Source organism: Eremomyces bilateralis, assembly GCF_010015585.1.
Source record: "Eremomyces bilateralis CBS 781.70 unplaced genomic scaffold P152scaffold_6, whole genome shotgun sequence".
NCBI lineage: Eukaryota > Fungi > Ascomycota > Dothideomycetes > Eremomycetales > Eremomycetaceae > Eremomyces > Eremomyces bilateralis.
This window is the reverse complement of record NW_022985072.1, coordinates 135,227-151,172: the sequence shown is the minus strand read 5'-3', so window position 1 is coordinate 151,172 and position 15,946 is coordinate 135,227. Positions and strand designations below refer to the sequence as shown.

Genomic DNA, 15,946 nt, shown 5'->3' with positions numbered 1-15,946 from the left:
GGAGAGTGGCTGGGATCACGTGTTTGGACTTCCGCATCCGTCTTAGCGCATCTGGAAAAGTTCAGTTTCGAGTTCATGATTAAATCGTTCGTGAATCTTTGCCATCTTCAATTCTTCATCCATCAATCAGAGCCTCTCTTTTCATTCACTTTTAGGGATTCATCCGGCCAGCGCGACGGAATTGTCTCTTGTCTTCCATATCTTTATCCTTCTGCACTCATTGAAAGTTTAATTCCGCCGATCCAAGTCGTCCATCATGTAAGTTCAACCCTGATATCGCATGCAACGCCTGCGCGTGAAATGGCTGCGACTAACGGGCGAAAGGCATTTCCTTCGACGTGCTGCCTTCCGGGTAGTGTCTACTTCTACCCGACAGGTCAACCTTTCTGCTCCCCGAAACATTCGTCCCATCACCACTGTCAATGCGACTGTTCCGCGGACACGCCTCTCAATCGCCACGTCGCTGATCCAAAGACGATTTGCCAGTGATGAGGCTGTCAAGACAGATGAAGAGAAGCTTGCTGAGAAGGCAACGTCAGATGCGCTGGCCGCCGAGACTTCCACTCTGACGCCCGCTGAGCAAGCAGAGACCGTCGTTGCAGAGCAACCTACCTCAGGTCAGTAATTATCTCCTGTTTGAAACGACTCGTTACTCACATTTGCCATTTAGATGCCTTGGGAGACGTTGAAGGACGCGCTACTATCGCAGCCTCTGCCGTCGGTCAGGAGCGGGCCCCGAGGTCTAACGCTCCCAAACACACCCTTTACATCGGAAATTTGAACTTCGAAGTTACCGATGATCAACTCAGCACAATGTTCAGCGAGTTTGGAACGTTGAATCAATGCACCATCGTCAAAGATCACCGTGGTCTACCAAGAGGGTGAGAACTCCATTAGCATCGATATGCGCCCAGCAGCTAGGATTGGCAAGCTAACGAAACCCAGCTTCGCATTCGTGTCTTTCGAGACCAAGGAAGCAGCCGACGCTGCCATCGAAGCCATGAACGAGAAGATCGTCGCCGGCCGCATCATGATCGTCCACCACCGCACCGGCACCTCGTCCAGCCAACCCCGCCAACGGCGCGAACACACCACCCCCCGCCCCGAATTCCCCCCGTCCCGCACCCTGTACATCGGCAACATGTCGTGGCAGATGACCGACAAGGACCTCACCGAGCTCTTCCGCGGCATCCGCAACGTCCTCGACGTCAGAGTCGCCATCGACCGCGCCACCGGCCACCCGCGCGGCTTTGCGCATGCCGACTTCGTCGACACGGAGAGCGCGACATCGGCGAAGGCGGTGCTCGATAACAAGCTCGTGTATGACCGTACGTTGAGGGTCAACTATGCCGAGACTTCGGCGAGGGCGAAGACGGCGCCCGCCGCGCAGGATGAGCAGAATACCCTCGCATGAATGCGTGAAGGGGGATCGAGGATGTGAGTGGTATCGCTTGTCTGGACTTGTTCCTGTGAAAGGACCAGCCTTCGTCCGGCCTTTGTCTTCCACTTGGCGCTCGGAGTGAGACGAATGGTAAAGAGGGGGTGTTTTCTCGGGGCATAATGGGGCTCATATCCGGACGATAACGGCTGTCTGTAGCCACTGCGATACCTATTGCGATGTGGCCAAAATTCCTTGGTTATTTTCCTATTCTGTCTTACTAGCTTAAATTCTGTCCTTTGTATTGCATTTGTACCATCAAGGGGAATAGATGTTTATAACGGCATAATCACGTTCTCCGCTTCCAAGAGGCATACTGCGCCCTGTGTCAATTTTCTGGATATTTTATTGTCGTTTCTACGTCGACTTCATTTTGAAAAGAAGCTAAATTTCCAGGGTATTCTATTCATAACATCCTTACTAGTAATCCTTCAAAAGGAAACTTTTCAATCCGCCAGAACGACTTCATAGAATCGCCACCGCTCCCGCTAGAGCCACCACAGCTTCCATCCCCCAAGTCTTGATACCCACCAATCCCCCTCCCACGACGCTCGACGACGGTCCCGCCCGCTCCGACGAACTCGTCACCCCAACCGACCTCGTCCCCCCCACCGTACTAGTCGTCCGATTATTCACCGACAACGTCGTCCCATTTCCAGTGCCATTCCCCGCCGCCCCGCCAACGCAACACCGAATATTCCCCGGGCCCCCACACAGACCACTCACGCTCTCCCCCCCCTTCGCCGCGCAAAACTCCGTACTCACGCACCCCGCCCCGCCCCGCCCCCCGCACTTCTCGTCCAACGGCAGCGAACAGCACCGCACGTCCACGCCCCCGGGGCACAGCCCCGCCGTCGACGACCCGCCCTGCTCGCTGCAGGAGTCCACGAGGATGCACGCGCCGCCGCGGGCGCGGCAGCGGGATTCTGCGGACGGGTCGCCGACGCCGCCTGCGGTGGCCCTGGGGGTGGCGGTGCCGGTGCCAGTAAGTGTGGCGCGGACGGCGGGAGGGGAGGTGAGGGATGCGCGGCCGAGGACGAGGGTGGGTGCGCAGAGGCCGTGGTTGGCGGGGTCGCAGGTGGAGCCGGAGGGGCAGCAGAGATTGGTGAAAGGGGGGGAGCAGCGGAGGGCGGAGAGGCAGGTGGTTTGGCAGAGAGGGATGTTGGAGGTGGTGCGGGTGCATGGGGCGTTGAGGGGGCAGCAGCCTGGGGAGGTTAGTTGGGGAAGAGGGGTTAGAGGGGGAGGAATTGGTACCGGTCATGTCGGGGCAGATGGTATCGGATGGTTGTTGGCATATGGCTTGCCGCTTGTCGAGGAGGAATGCTGGGGAGGTGATCTGTGGGTTCCGCGCGTGGAGCGCATCGGAGGCCACCAGATCTGAGAGAAGGCACAGAACGAAGATACAAATCGAGAAGCGATGCATGATGGGACTTGAAACGGCGATCGTCGGGAGCATTACGACTCAAACGTCTAAACCAAGGACTAACGACCATAGGAAACCAAAAAATTGGGGTAGCCCGAGGGCCTCCTTATAGCCACCGATCATCGTCTATCCACACCTTCGATTAGAGCCCAGAGGTCGGAGCGGGAGTATCCTGGTGAGAAATGAGGGTGCCCAGGTTCCAAGCAAGCATCTCCGCCAGTTTGTGCCATTTTGGAGCCAAATATAGCGCCAGGGCCAGCATTTAAGAACTGGGGGAGTCTTATAAAGTTATGGACAGGGACACATGGTGCCTGTCGTGGTGTGCTTCAATTCTGCCTTGTGCAACGACTCCTGGCCAACCGACAACTGCATATGGTCAGTTCGATACGATATGATTCAATTTGTACCACGATATCCGGTGGTCTGGGACAAAGAATGGGTGTTCTGGTCATATTAATGCACCTCGCAAACACCCAGGTCTTATTTGATCCAATTCAGCTGAGGCAAATCAGTGCAATGTACAGATCAGTGTCTCGTTCTCTCTTCAGCAAGTTAGGAACGATTAATTTATCGTTATATTGACCAGATGGGGTGCAGCAGAGGCTGCATTACGATGCAGTAACGTCGCTGCGCCTCTTCTTGATCACGGATGCCGCTTGGGGTCTCGAATGCTGTGTTCCACAAACCCGAAGGAGAATTCCCCGGAAAATACGAGAGACATATGTATTTGAGATGCAACATTCCTAGAATGGCACCTGAAGTTGGGCGATGAGATAGAGGATGGCGACTTGAGATGTTGAAACGGGAGGGGGACAGAAACAAAGTTCATGCACGTGACCAGGAGCAACAGAAACAATTGCTGCCTTGCGCCTATGGCGTTCTGCCTTGTTGCCTTCTGGTCCCTCATCTCCAGCATTTCGGAAATCGGAACCGGAACTGACGCCTCTCCCGACACCTCTTCCTCATGTGGACCAGATTTATGTTCACGTTGCTACCTGGTACGGTGGCCTTCGACAATCCATCATCTGCCATCTTTCAGGTCATCCTCCTCGGCTCCTAGGCTGCCATCATCCTCTTTGTCTTACATTGCTAGACATCCATATTAACCTCCTCCCCGTTCGTTGTGAGGAGATAGTCGTTTCGCCGTTCTCATTTATCCCCTCTTCATCCTATCTGATCCCCTAATACAAGTACCTGAATCTTGAATTCCGCCATATATTGAAGGTAGTACAACCATCACGGTAGTCCACCGCTGAACTCGCGACACCATGAAGGATCCCTTCCCCCTCCAGCCCTCTCCCCGCATCAAAATCGCCATCGACCACTACCTCAGCCGCGTCGCGGAGCCGCTCGACCTCTCTACCCTCCACTACCACTCTCACGAGGTCGCCCTCGCCTTCCTCTTCTACAACTTCATCTACAACCGCCTGTCGCCATGGATCTCTATGAAGCTCTGCCCGCGCACCTACGCCAATCTGCCGCGCAAGACCCGCCTCAACTGGGACATCCACGTCGTCTCGTTCGTCCAGAGCGTCCTGATCAGCGCCATGGCGCTGTACGTCGTCGCGGTCGATGAGGAGCGGAAGGTCATGGGGCTGGCGGAGAACTGGCCGGAAAGGATCTGGGGGTACGACGGCGGATTGGGGTTGATCTTGGCGTTTGCATGTGGGTATTTCGCGTGGGATTTGGCCGTCAGCCTGCTCCATGCAGATATGTTTGGATTCGGCATTTTGGCACATGCGGTTTGTGCTCTGACGGTGTTTACACTTGGTTTCGTAGGTCCCATATGCAGGTGATGTGTAAGCGACTGCATGCTAACATTATTCTCCAAGCGGCCATATGCTAATTACTTTGGGCCGACCTTCATCCTCTACGAGCTGTCCACACCCTTTTTGAACATCCACTGGTTCTGCGACAAGTTGAACCTTACGGGGTCCCGGATACAGCTGATCAACGGCATCATTCTCCTCTGCACCTTCTTCAGCTGCCGCCTCGTCTGGGGAACCTATTCCTCCATGCAAGCCTTCTCCGACATTTACCGCGCCTGGACCGCCGACAAGGATGAACTCGCCCTCTACCTCGACCGCCGGACGGCGGCCCTCCTCCCTGGCTCCGAAGACACCATGCGGTACGCCGGCGAAATGCACATGCCCGCCTGGCTCGGCGCCACCTACCTCGCCGCCAACCTAACCCTCAACTCGCTGAACTTCTTCTGGTTCAACAAGATGATCCAGACGATCCGCAAGCGGTTCGATCCGCCGTTCGGGACGCGGCGCGCCGAGAAGGGGAAGGGGAAGGCGGAGGAACCGGCGGATGGGGGGGTGCTGGTGGCGAGTGATGTGCAGGTGGGGCGCGGGGTGGGTGCGGAGGGGAGGAAGTCAGTGGAGGTGGAGGCGACGAGGCGGGTTAGGAGGCGGAATAGCTTTGATGAGATTGCGGATGAGATTGCGGAGGCAATGGAGGGGATGACGGGGGATGATAGCGAGCTTGTTGGGGGGCTATAGCCCGCTTGGGTCATCCTGTTTCATATTCTGGGGGGACCTGGATATAATCCCTCGACCTATTGGTATGAAGCTGATGACAAGAGGTGTCAATAACGCAGATGGTCGTTATTGGCTACTACTATGTATTATGTCGGCTGGTCAACGGCGGACAGCCATTGGCGGAAGCGAGATCCCGCAGTTCTGGATTGAATTTAGGGAGAACACTCTTTACGTATCATACATCGCATACTTAATTGAGAAATTAAGATTCCCTAATGACCGACGAAATGTAGAACAGACAATATCGACAAAAGCCAACCCCTCCAGAAGCTACACGCCAGTATGATAGGCGACTAGCATCTCTGATGCTCTCAGCATTGGGGATTCTACGCACTTTGCCCTTGGAATCAAAGGGGGGCGTCAGAGCCCAGCAGCTCAAAGAGGCTAGGTATTGAATTTTGTTCTGTTGATGGCACGTCAATTAATTTGCTTGAAATACTATCTAAAACAATCCGATTGCACACAAAGTCTGCACACAAAGCCTGTACTGAAAACCAACCGAGACGCCATGCGCAATGAAGACAGTCATCACATCGATCGAAATCTTCCACCCGGGGCCCAATCGAAACGCCAGAACTGGATGAACCTATGAAACTACACACCCCGTTAAAACCCAAACGCGTCCAACAGACTATTCGCATCCGGCTCCTGGAACTGCGTCGGCGTCCTATCCTCCTTCCTCGACCTCCCCTCCGCTGCAGCCTGCTCACGCTCCGACTGCGGGGTCCCCGCGTCCTCCAGCACGCCGTTCAAGTTCGCCACGCCGCCCGCGTGACCGTCTGGCGCGGGGAGGTCAGCGACGACCATAGAGCTGCGACGGCGGAGGATCTTGCGCGGGTCGATGTTGAAGTTGTCGAGGGCGGAGCGGGCCTGGGGGGTAAGAGGGGAGTGGAGAGGGTGGGTGAAGTCAGGAGATGCGGGGGGTTGGGGGCTTTGGGGTTGGGTGGGCTGATGGCCGCATGCGGGGAGAAGGAATTCCCAGGTTTTGACTGTTGGATTGTTAGCGGTGGTTACGAAAGGAATGGGAAAGGAGTTCGTACCCAGATCGAGTGCGAGGAGGTCACAGCCCATCCTCGTGTATAAGTTGGCAGTGTGAAGCACGAACTCCCACTCCGTCCTCGGCGACACCGACATCGCACCTCGCAATGTCTGCAATGACTTCTCCCGCAACTGCTTATACAACACAATGAGCGCCGGGTCATCCGTAAGGAACAAGCGCGACTCCAGCTTCGGAGATTCCGGGGGCGAGACCAAGGTCGTCAGAGGAGTGACAAGTGCCAGCACTGCCTTGTCTCGTCGGTTCAGCATCCAAAACGCCCAGGTGGCAAGCCATCGATTCCCGTCGGTCACGGCTTGCGGCAGCACGCGCTCCAGCAGGAAGTCTCTGAGTACCGGGCCATCGTCGCCTTCGTACACGCGCGCCACGGCGATCGCAAGCTGCATGTCTTGGAGCCGGTTCGCTAGGACGCTGACCGCATCGGCGAGGTGGTCGGCGAGCAAGAAGAACGCGGCGGCGTATTGAAATCTCCGCCGTCCCATGAGCGCGTAGGCGTTCTTCAACGCCGCCGTCTTCCATCGTGCCTCGTTGAAGTTGTTGGACAGTAGCTTCGAGGTTGCGCCCTGTTCTTTGCACCACGTCGCCATTCTCCACAGCCCCACCAATACAGCCTTTTTCTTCAGAGCGAGGTAATACAAGCTGCAGTCGATAGGGTCCTTTTCCTCGGATTTGGTAAACTCATTCCGCGCAATGACCTCGAACTGACTCCGGAGCGCGTTCAAATCCGTCATCCACATGAACATGCCGCTCTGCCGCGCATGTTGCCAGAGCATCTTGCCGTGGTAATGTCTCGACACGAGGTCAACGAGGATGTCCTGACTACCACTGTGATAAGCCCAGGTGATCTCGCGCCAAGAAAGCGGGTGTAAGTCGACCTGCTCCGATTTGCGAAGAACATGCAGGCGGAAGAATAGAAGAAATCGGCGCGCATTGTCGTCCACGGAGCGACGGTGCTTCTCCACCGTGCCGACGCATTCGACGATGTGCGCGAGATGGAATTGCTCCCTGCTCGAGAGTTGGGGTATTTGACAGTGCATCAAGATACCATTTATCGAACTTGCAACCTCTTCAGTCACTGTCGCGGGCTCGTCGTCGTCGCTGTCAAAATCGGCATAGGAAGAATGCATTTCCTTTCTTGCAGCATGGTACATTTCCGGTTTTCGGGAAACGTCATCTGCGTCAAATCCAAGGCTACTGTCCAACGGGTCTCCTTCCGAGTAGAATTTCAAGATTTTGAAGAGCTTCGTCAGAATCTGTTGCGCCAACAACAGCTTCCCAGTCAAAACGCATTGGGCAAGAAACTGGGGGTGGAAGACTGGTAACGGTCCGTTCAGACGGCTGACGGCTGTGAAAATGTCCAAGGAGCCGTGCGCACTTGATGGCAACCGGATGTTCGATAGAATACCGTAAGATACGTCTAGCTTATCATCTTGCACGAACAGTTGATTCCCCGCCCCCATGACGAGACCGCCATTGCCCAACCAACAGGAATCGCCAATGGGATGGGGAGTCAGACTCCGAATATGGATCTCACGAATCGGTGCCCATGACGGACCTGCGTCCAGGTAATCGTATCGTAGCTGGGTATATATGAGGACTTTGTGATCGAACCCGACGGAGAGTATCGATTGGTTGTCTGGCGTGAAAGACCAATCCAGGTCCGTGATGATTTGATCTTTGAACACTTCTTGATGCTCTAACTGGGCGCTACGCGTATTCCAAATCGTCAACGACGTTTTATCGGCATCGATCATCGCGGCTTTACGGATCGATGTACCGCTCATAAGCGACGGGTTTTCGATGAAGGTGTCCACACTGGCAGTGTTCAGCCACTCCAATGTTCGCTTCGCTTTATTGACACGCGTTGTCCACGCCTTGATAGTCCCGGAAGTCGTGTAGGATATTGCAATGTCTCGAGCGAAGGTGTCTAGGAAGCCAGAGATCACGGGTGCAGTGCCCGCTGGATCGACCGGAAGGACAAATGCAAGATCGTCGCCCGTGCCAAGATCGAATGTCCCGAAGTCTCGGAGCTGGACTTCATCGGTTGCACCATTCGCGTGCCCGTCGGCTTGTTCAGGAGGAAGTTGAACTTCCCATGCCACGCCGTCCATCTCCGAGCTAATGGTCGCGAGATGCACAGAGTCTTGTTCACCCGAAGCCTCAGGTATCAAGATCAAGCAAAGTGGCTTACCCCTGATCGTGTATTGTCTTCGGGCTACTTCAAAAGCTTTGGGTCCGCGGGAGTCCCATACGGACACGCTTCCATGGTGTAGAAAGACAACAAACTTGCCCTCTCGAAGGAGCCACATACGGTGAATGTGTTCGTCGATTGGAACCATGCTCTGCAGAGAGAGTCTCATTCCGGGGCTGGATAGCTTCTGAACCCAGATACAGCTCCTGTTGTTTTCTGTACGAGAAATGACAGCCTTCCCGGTAGCGGTTCGTACTATTTTTTTGATCGGTTTTCGATGGCCAGCCCATAGCGCCCTCCGGTGCAGCCGCTGCTTTCGCGGTTCCAAATCGAACAGTTGGTCAACTCTGGCCTCGAACCATTCTATTCGACCATCGAAATGCTGAGCAATCAGCGTGAATGCACTGTTGGATTTGTCCCCACAGAAGTTGTGAAACTGGGCATAAGACCCCAGACCGCTTGTATGGCTTGCGAACCGCAGTTTTAATCCATGAACGTGGGCGATATTGAAAATATCGGAAAGCTTTGGATGAGGCAACCCTACACCTTCAAGACCCCATGCAGACATGTTGCCCTGATCGTCGAGAACCACACAGACCTCGGGATTTCGATTTGCGGCTTCAATGAGATGCGCCAGAGCTCGTTGTTCGGCCAAGTCATTTGCAGCCTGTTGAACCGCTCGTTCAGCTGCGAGCGTAAAGTCTCGACTGTCGATTATGAAAGCGTATCTCTTCGAGGACCTCTGCGAAGGATCGAGGCCCCTGGGTTGTATCGATTGCATGAGGTCGATTTCTCCCCATTGTTGGAAGATTGACGGCGCATGGTGGTCCATAGGAGCAAAGATTCGGACCTTGTTATCAGCGCAGATCGTATATACGATGTTCTCCATGGACTGTTCCCTATGGAATGGCTGCCGCCAGTGTATGTCGGTAACGACGGCCGGGTGACGAAGGTATCCATAGTCAAACTCTTGACCAGAGGGTCCAACACCCAGTAGCCTCCATATCTTGACGAGCCGATCATATTGGCCTGATGTGGCTATTAGGGTTCCGTCATACGAAAACTCGGCGAACTTGGCGGCATTTGCTAAAGGTCTCGACCAGTGAAGGTTGGAGGCGTTGTGAGTATCGTAAAGACTCAACGCGTTGCTTCCAACCAACAAGCCTTCATCTTGGCCCCAGGATAGTGTCTGCACATCTCCCTTCGTTTCGTCGGTGCGAATCGAGCATTGCAATGACCACTGAGGCGCATTAGCTCCATATCAACGATTCCAATGAGCCTTGAATACCTGGAGGAAGCCTTCCTCCTTCCCATATGGCTTGTAGATGTGAATCTCCGTGCTCGAAGCCGCTGCTATTTTCCCCGAGTCCTCATCGAGTGCAACTGCTTGTAGGTCGTCATCCTTGTCGAGATAGATGGTCTGGAGAAGCTGGTGCGGTCCATCAAGGATGACGACGGCATTCCCGGAGATGTATACCTTCCGTTGGTGTTAGAGTCTAGCATCGGAGCGTGTCGCTTAGGAGATGTGGACATACGACAATGTGTTTCCCATCCCAAAGCTCCGTGGAGACAGCTTGAAGCTTTGCCTGGGGTCTGCCAGGTAGGACAGTTCGCATGAGCGCGACGAGCTAGAGGAATTGCCAGAGCTTCAATGCATTCTCTGGACAATGTGGAAACGGCAGGCCAGAAGATTTGGGACCCGCAGAATGAATGATAGCAGATCCTGAAGCACACGACGGATAGAAGATACGGCGTTATTGCAAGTGACCAGATCATGTACAGTTACGAGGCGCAGGTGATGATGTACGCGTGCAGCGCTATTTCATTAAGTGGATTTCATTAGGTGTATTCATTGACGCCTCGTTCCGTAATGATCGAATTATCTGATGCCTGTCATGCGCCAACCAGGGTCTCCCCCTGACTCGGATCGTTGCCGTCGACTTCAACTCTGCCATTCATCGTATTCTCTACTTCTACTACCCCTTCGGGTCTGTCTTTCTATGATATTATTGTAGAGATTTTACCTCTCTGCTATCTAGAGTTCCCAGTGAGCGACCTCTAGACATTTCATTCAATTATCATTGATCCCGTACCAGCCCGGGAAACTTCCGACACCAGTACACCACACTCCTCGAAGTATTACACAGCACACAACTACGAGCGCAACCGGTGATTATATGAACACCAGTCCTCTTCGGATCTTATCTTCAATCTACGTAATACCATAGGGCTTCCAAATTTTGAGAGATTCCTTATTTGACTATTCTTGAACCGTATAGGCCCGGGGATAAGTAGTACCTCCTAACGAATTAACCAAGCCTGCGTGCCAGACACTTTTGGTTCCTTCGGCGAGGACCAGGAAATATCAACCTCCAATCCCCTTTTGTTCGATTTCCCTTGACGATAGGTGATGGTTCCGGAGACAGTATCTCCAGTTTTGAGATCACTGGTCTTCGTTTTGGTCTGGTCGATCCAAAATACCCCCGACATCCAATGCGTTTCCTTTCCAAACGGTCCTGTTGTGAACGCAGTTCCTCGTGAAGGATCTTTCCAGTTCTCGGCGCGAGCATCGGGCTCGAGGGTGGCGTCGGGAGAAGTCAGAAAGAACGTGTCGAACCAAACCACCCAGGCGTCCAATTGAGCGTCCTTCTTTTCAAGGGTCACATTGAACTCGCGAGTAAATGAGAGGTCTTTCGTGGTGATGTCATGCAACGGCAAAACTAGGAAAGGGTATGACTTTCCTGCAATGTTCTTTTCCTTCAGTTGGCAGACTAATGCGTCATCGTGCATCTTCTCCCCCATGGCACTCATTTTGAACCCGTAGACGTCGCGCCAGAAGTCGACGTTGTCCCTGAAATAGTCGGAATCCATCGCCGGTGCGATCTGGAGGGTGCAATGGGATGGAACCATTAGCCCACCAGATTTGAGATATCTATCTCGTGCCCATAAGACCGAGTCCAGCATCGCCTCGAACAACAAGCAGTAGCCCATCCACTCAGAAACAATGATGTCAACTTTTTCCACAGGGAGCTTTACTTCCTCGATTTTCCCGCGGATGCAGGTGATCGTCTTCTCCAGTCCGTTTTCTGCCACATTGGCCCTGGCTCGTTCGAGGACAGATGAGTTGTCCACTGCAATGACCCGTGCTGCGCCTGCTTTGGCACAGAACATGGACAGGATTCCTGTTCCACAGCCGATGTCGAGGACCGTCTTTCCAGCGAAGAGGTGCTTGTTGTCGTAGATGAAGTCCCGGTATGCGTCTGTCCGGATTGCGTCTTTCAGCATGGTGTGATGGATATCTAGTCCTGATTAGCCTCGATCTACCAGTAGACGTCAACTAACATACTGTGGTCGTCGTAAGACTCGAAATAGGAGTCGTCATGTCCCGCTTGGCGTTCATTGACATCGGCGGCAGAAATCTTGGGAACGACTGGCGCATCCTCGGTTTCTGCACTGGCACCCCATCGCTTATCAAGAGATTTTGAAACCGCCTCCCGGTAGCTCTCGAATTCCTGATTCTTCTGATTCAGAGCTTCTTCCAGTTCTTTGATTTGCTTCTTCAATTCCTGATCCGTACCAGTCGGCCCTGGCTCCTGGTTTTCAGCATCATCAGGCCCATCATCGAAACTTAAGCTGAACAACAGCGCATCGTCTTCCAATGCAGGCTGCAGGAATTTATCATCGACAAATTGATCTCGTGAAGTAATTTCGGGGACATCCTTAGACACTTTTGCCCCCTCTCGGATGTAGTTGATGAGTTTGATAGTATCATAGAAATCCAAACCTGCGCACAACCTTGGTCAGCAATCGTGCAATCAAAGAATTCCGCATTAATGGAACATGCAACATGTTTACAAACCGAGGCGCTTGCGGACATCCGAGAAATCAAATCCATGCTCTTGTTTGCAATACTCCAGCATGCTCTTTACATCGGGAAACCAGCGGTCGTCGAAGAAACTTTTGACTGAAATGATCTCCTCTTCAGGTTCGACATCTTCCCACCCTTCATCCGCACGAGGATCTAGAATGTCGGATTCTGAGTCTGAGGAGACGCTCGACATGATTTCAGCTTTGCTTGGGGTTTCTGCGGCACACTAATGAAGCGCTTATTTTGCGGTATTGACTACCAAGGTGGGAGAAGGAGAAGAGCCAAGACCGGCAAAATTCAAGACCGAGTGATAGTGAAAGTAATCAAATTGTAGGTGATAATCCGATCATACACGTCCCGGACATCTCTGCGAGCAAAATGATTTTTGAAGATGCAGGTCTGGTACATAAAGTAGCGTATCCATAAAAGCGAATTTGGGGAATGGAAACTTTAGCCGACCAAGATTCCCCCTGTCAGGTGTCACTGGTCAGACTGGATGGCGAACTTTGAATGGCAGACCGCTACGGGAAATCATAGATATTCCTAACTTTAGGGTAATCATAGATCCGGTGGTAAAACTAGATGCAAATTACAGGATGCTGCTGCATAATAGCCCTAACACCTAATCTCCATGGTTAAAACACCTGGCATGGTACCAGCAGATGACTTCCCCCTGAAATCCAGCGAACTCCATCGAAGCCCATCGGGGCCGATGGCAAGGTCAAGAGAGCACTGTATTCTTCCTTTACATTCTGTGCACCTTACTATTCTTGCTCCACCTCCGGAACGTCTTACCATAGAAGAAGAAGATGACCCCGCACAGGGTGAAGAACGCTGTCAGGGCCATGTTGGTCATGATCGGAGGGATGAAGCTATATCCATTGAATCAGCGGGTTGTAAGGGATATTAGTTCTGGCAAGACTTACCCAACTTCCATGCTCCAAGGAGTAATGAAGCGCGAGAATCCTAGACTATGTCAGTCGATAGCGGCTTGTGTACGTTTTTAGCTGCATACCATAACCCCAAACGTTCTTGTTCACCGTGATCGCAACGAACAGACTTCCAGTGACCGGTTTATAGCTGTCCACGGCATATGTGCTGGATATGGACGGCAAGGCTGCGACCTGGATGCCTGCGCAAGTGAATCCAATAACCACGATGGCTTGCCAGGGCCAGTGGTGCTGATAGCCCACCGCCACAACGATGTTCCCCAGTATCATGATCAGGAAAAAGGGGATCATCGCGGGCAGTCGCATTTCGGGCTCTCGGATACCCGAGTTACGTTGTGTTAGTTTCGCAGCGACCCAGTCGCTCAAAGGCCCCGCCGTGACCAGACCGATGAGCGCGCCGATCAGAATTGCGAAGTTGGTGAATCCGATGGCTTGCGGACTAAAGTCGTAAGGTGGTGCGGCGAGCGCCTGGCTTTGGGTGAGATTGATCGACAGGTAAACCGCGCAGGACCATGAAACCACAAACGCCGCGTACTCGACGATAGGGAACGCGAAGAGTTTCCAAGGCGTCCACACGTCGTTGATGATAGACTTCCAGGGATGAGGATTGGGCTGGTATAGCCAATATTGACTCCGAGATGGGGATCCGCGGCCAATCCAAGGGTCTCTGGCTCCAGTCTCCTCACGAGTAAGTTCAGCCTCGCGTACTGGACTGTCCCCTTGAGCAGCGGAAACCCGGTCCCCCAGTTTCTCATCATTGGCAACTTTCTCGTCGGGGGAGATCTTGACCTCTCCGGCTGCAAACTCACCTGTCTCACTTCGAGGACCCCATTTTGTCTCTGGAAAACAGAAGACAACCATCACTAGAGCAAGGACACAAAGACCTGTGTTTAGCCACCAGAACGAGGCAACGCCCACGTGCTCTGCCATCGGACCGGAAACAATTGGAGCCACAATCAGCGAACCCATGTACATGACCCAATAGAACGTATTCCAAGTCCCCCGATCGTGAAGGAAGAAGATATCCGTGATGACGGCAGGTTGGATTGTTTCGGCCGGCCCGGCTCCAATGCCATTGAGTACGCAAGCACCCATAAATGAGCCATAGGACGTCGCGAGCGCCCGCCAGATCATGGATGCAAGGCAAATGGAAATGGAGAGCATGTATGCGCATCTCCTACCGAACGACGTGCTTATGGGGACCCTGGACACACGTAAATTGAGCATCCCAATTCGGATCTTCTGACAAATCTCATGGAACGTACCATATAAAGTTGCTGAACCCAAGAACCAGGATACAGACGCCAGTAAACTGCACCACCGCCTCCAAGTCCCTGTGGTACAGCTCCTGGTAGGCGGGAAACATTGGAGCCAGAGCCAATGGTCCGAAAGCCATCATAAACGTGACGAAACTGGACGTAGCGATGGCCGAAACTTTCCACCAGAGGCTCCAATTCAAGGGGTCATGTTTGTCGGCGGATGGCTGAGGGACCAGGACTTGTTTTGAGGCCTTGACGAAGTGATGGTCCCCGATATCTGCCATGATCTCCGTCCCGGGGAGGATGTCGATGTGTAACTCCTCCTCGATTTGACGCCGTTCCTGTACTTGGTCTTAGGATATGTGATGTGGAAGCTCGGTCTGGTAAACCCACACGTTCACCTATGTTAACCTCCATGTTGAATGTCCTATATCGTAGTTTTATTCAAAAATGGGACGGATACAGAGGTAGAACAGAACCGACCAACGGACGGACTACTAGTATATCGACTTTGATGAACGGAACAAAACGCAGCTTTGGCTATAGTATATGAAGGCTCAGCCGCGAACAGCAGGAGAAACGTCCCCTAAACGATTTGACTTAACAACTTGACGTTGAACTCTAGAAACCAAGGACCGTAAAGCAGAGTAAAAGATCCCACGCTCCATTACATATAGAACCTACTTCAGGATCATCAACCATGCTGGGGCGACTTCCGAAGCCATCTCCGCAACCGAGCACCTGGGATGAGAAGCAAGGCATGCCACAGAGTCCATATCATTGGAGTAGCAAGAGCGGGTGATGCCATTCCCAGTGTTTCCTCCGCTTGCTTGGGAACTACCCCAGACGAACAGCTGTGGGTGATGCTGTTGATCTTTGCGGGGAAGAGTTGCCAAGTGCCAAAAACCATGGAGCCTGGAGGTGACAATAATAATGCGACCAGCGACATCCATGAGCTCGAGGATCGGACACGTTGCTGGCCCTGCGGCCTGCATTCGAATGAGGAACTGACGTAAGGTCTTACCCAATACCACTGGCCTTTGACGCTATTTACGATGGAATCCTTGGTATTTCGCACCGAGCGCTAGGAAATGCGACTATTATATGATTTTGGACGTGACGATTACCATCCCGACCGTGTCAACGCAATGTATCCGCGTCCTGGTGACGGTCCAACCTGTCAACCTTTTCGAGAAGCCATCAACTGCGCATCGGAC

General features: G+C 53.1%; 7 protein-coding genes across 7 annotated transcripts; 3 read left to right on the top strand and 4 right to left on the bottom strand.

Annotated features, from left to right (window-relative positions):
- The first annotated feature begins 89 nt into the window (after nt 1-89).
- On the top strand, nt 90-1,659 carry P152DRAFT_286955 (RNA binding domain-containing protein). The gene is made up of 4 exons (XM_033674974.1): nt 90-258; nt 325-617; nt 671-881; nt 946-1,659. Coding segments are annotated over exons 1-4 (975 nt in total). The 5' UTR covers nt 90-256; the 3' UTR covers nt 1,415-1,659.
- Nucleotides 1,660-1,903: 244 nt separating this feature from the next.
- On the bottom strand, nt 1,904-2,861 carry P152DRAFT_472467 (uncharacterized protein; the record flags this gene model as incomplete). Its single annotated transcript, XM_033681154.1, has 2 exons — nt 1,904-2,643; nt 2,693-2,861. 2 exons carry the CDS (start codon nt 2,859-2,861, stop codon nt 1,904-1,906), a joined length of 909 nt encoding a protein of 302 aa, XP_033535259.1.
- A 704-nt stretch (nt 2,862-3,565) lies between these two features.
- On the top strand, nt 3,566-4,048 carry P152DRAFT_286916 (uncharacterized protein). The gene has a single exon (XM_033674973.1). The coding sequence runs from the start codon at nt 3,689-3,691 to the stop codon at nt 3,965-3,967; it is 279 nt and encodes a 92-aa protein (XP_033535258.1). The 5' UTR covers nt 3,566-3,688; the 3' UTR covers nt 3,968-4,048.
- An 81-nt stretch (nt 4,049-4,129) lies between these two features.
- On the top strand, nt 4,130-5,365 carry P152DRAFT_448058 (DUF887-domain-containing protein; the record flags this gene model as incomplete). The annotated part of the gene is made up of 2 exons (XM_033678028.1): nt 4,130-4,636; nt 4,694-5,365. 2 exons carry the CDS (start codon nt 4,130-4,132, stop codon nt 5,363-5,365), a joined length of 1,179 nt encoding a protein of 392 aa, XP_033535257.1.
- Nucleotides 5,366-5,786: 421 nt separating this feature from the next.
- Nucleotides 5,787-10,474, bottom strand: P152DRAFT_432999 (WD repeat protein-like protein). Its single transcript, XM_033677453.1, has 4 exons — nt 10,188-10,474; nt 9,941-10,129; nt 6,445-9,892; nt 5,787-6,393 (listed from the first exon to the last, which is right to left on the bottom strand). Exons 1-4 carry the CDS (start codon nt 10,266-10,268, stop codon nt 6,011-6,013), a joined length of 4,101 nt encoding a protein of 1,366 aa, XP_033535256.1. The 5' UTR covers nt 10,269-10,474; the 3' UTR covers nt 5,787-6,010.
- Nucleotides 10,475-10,601: 127 nt separating this feature from the next.
- Nucleotides 10,602-12,899, bottom strand: P152DRAFT_457004 (protein methyltransferase). Its single transcript, XM_033679141.1, has 3 exons — nt 12,512-12,899; nt 11,999-12,436; nt 10,602-11,951 (listed from the first exon to the last, which is right to left on the bottom strand). Exons 1-3 carry the CDS (start codon nt 12,711-12,713, stop codon nt 10,954-10,956), a joined length of 1,638 nt encoding a protein of 545 aa, XP_033535255.1. The 5' UTR covers nt 12,714-12,899; the 3' UTR covers nt 10,602-10,953.
- A 366-nt stretch (nt 12,900-13,265) lies between these two features.
- P152DRAFT_448055 (MFS general substrate transporter) lies at nt 13,266-15,013 on the bottom strand (the record flags this gene model as incomplete). Its single annotated transcript, XM_033678027.1, has 4 exons — nt 13,266-13,392; nt 13,447-13,486; nt 13,536-14,674; nt 14,736-15,013. The coding sequence occupies 4 exons, from the start codon at nt 15,011-15,013 to the stop codon at nt 13,266-13,268; spliced, it is 1,584 nt and encodes a 527-aa protein (XP_033535254.1).
- Nucleotides 15,014-15,946: the final 933 nt, after the last annotated feature.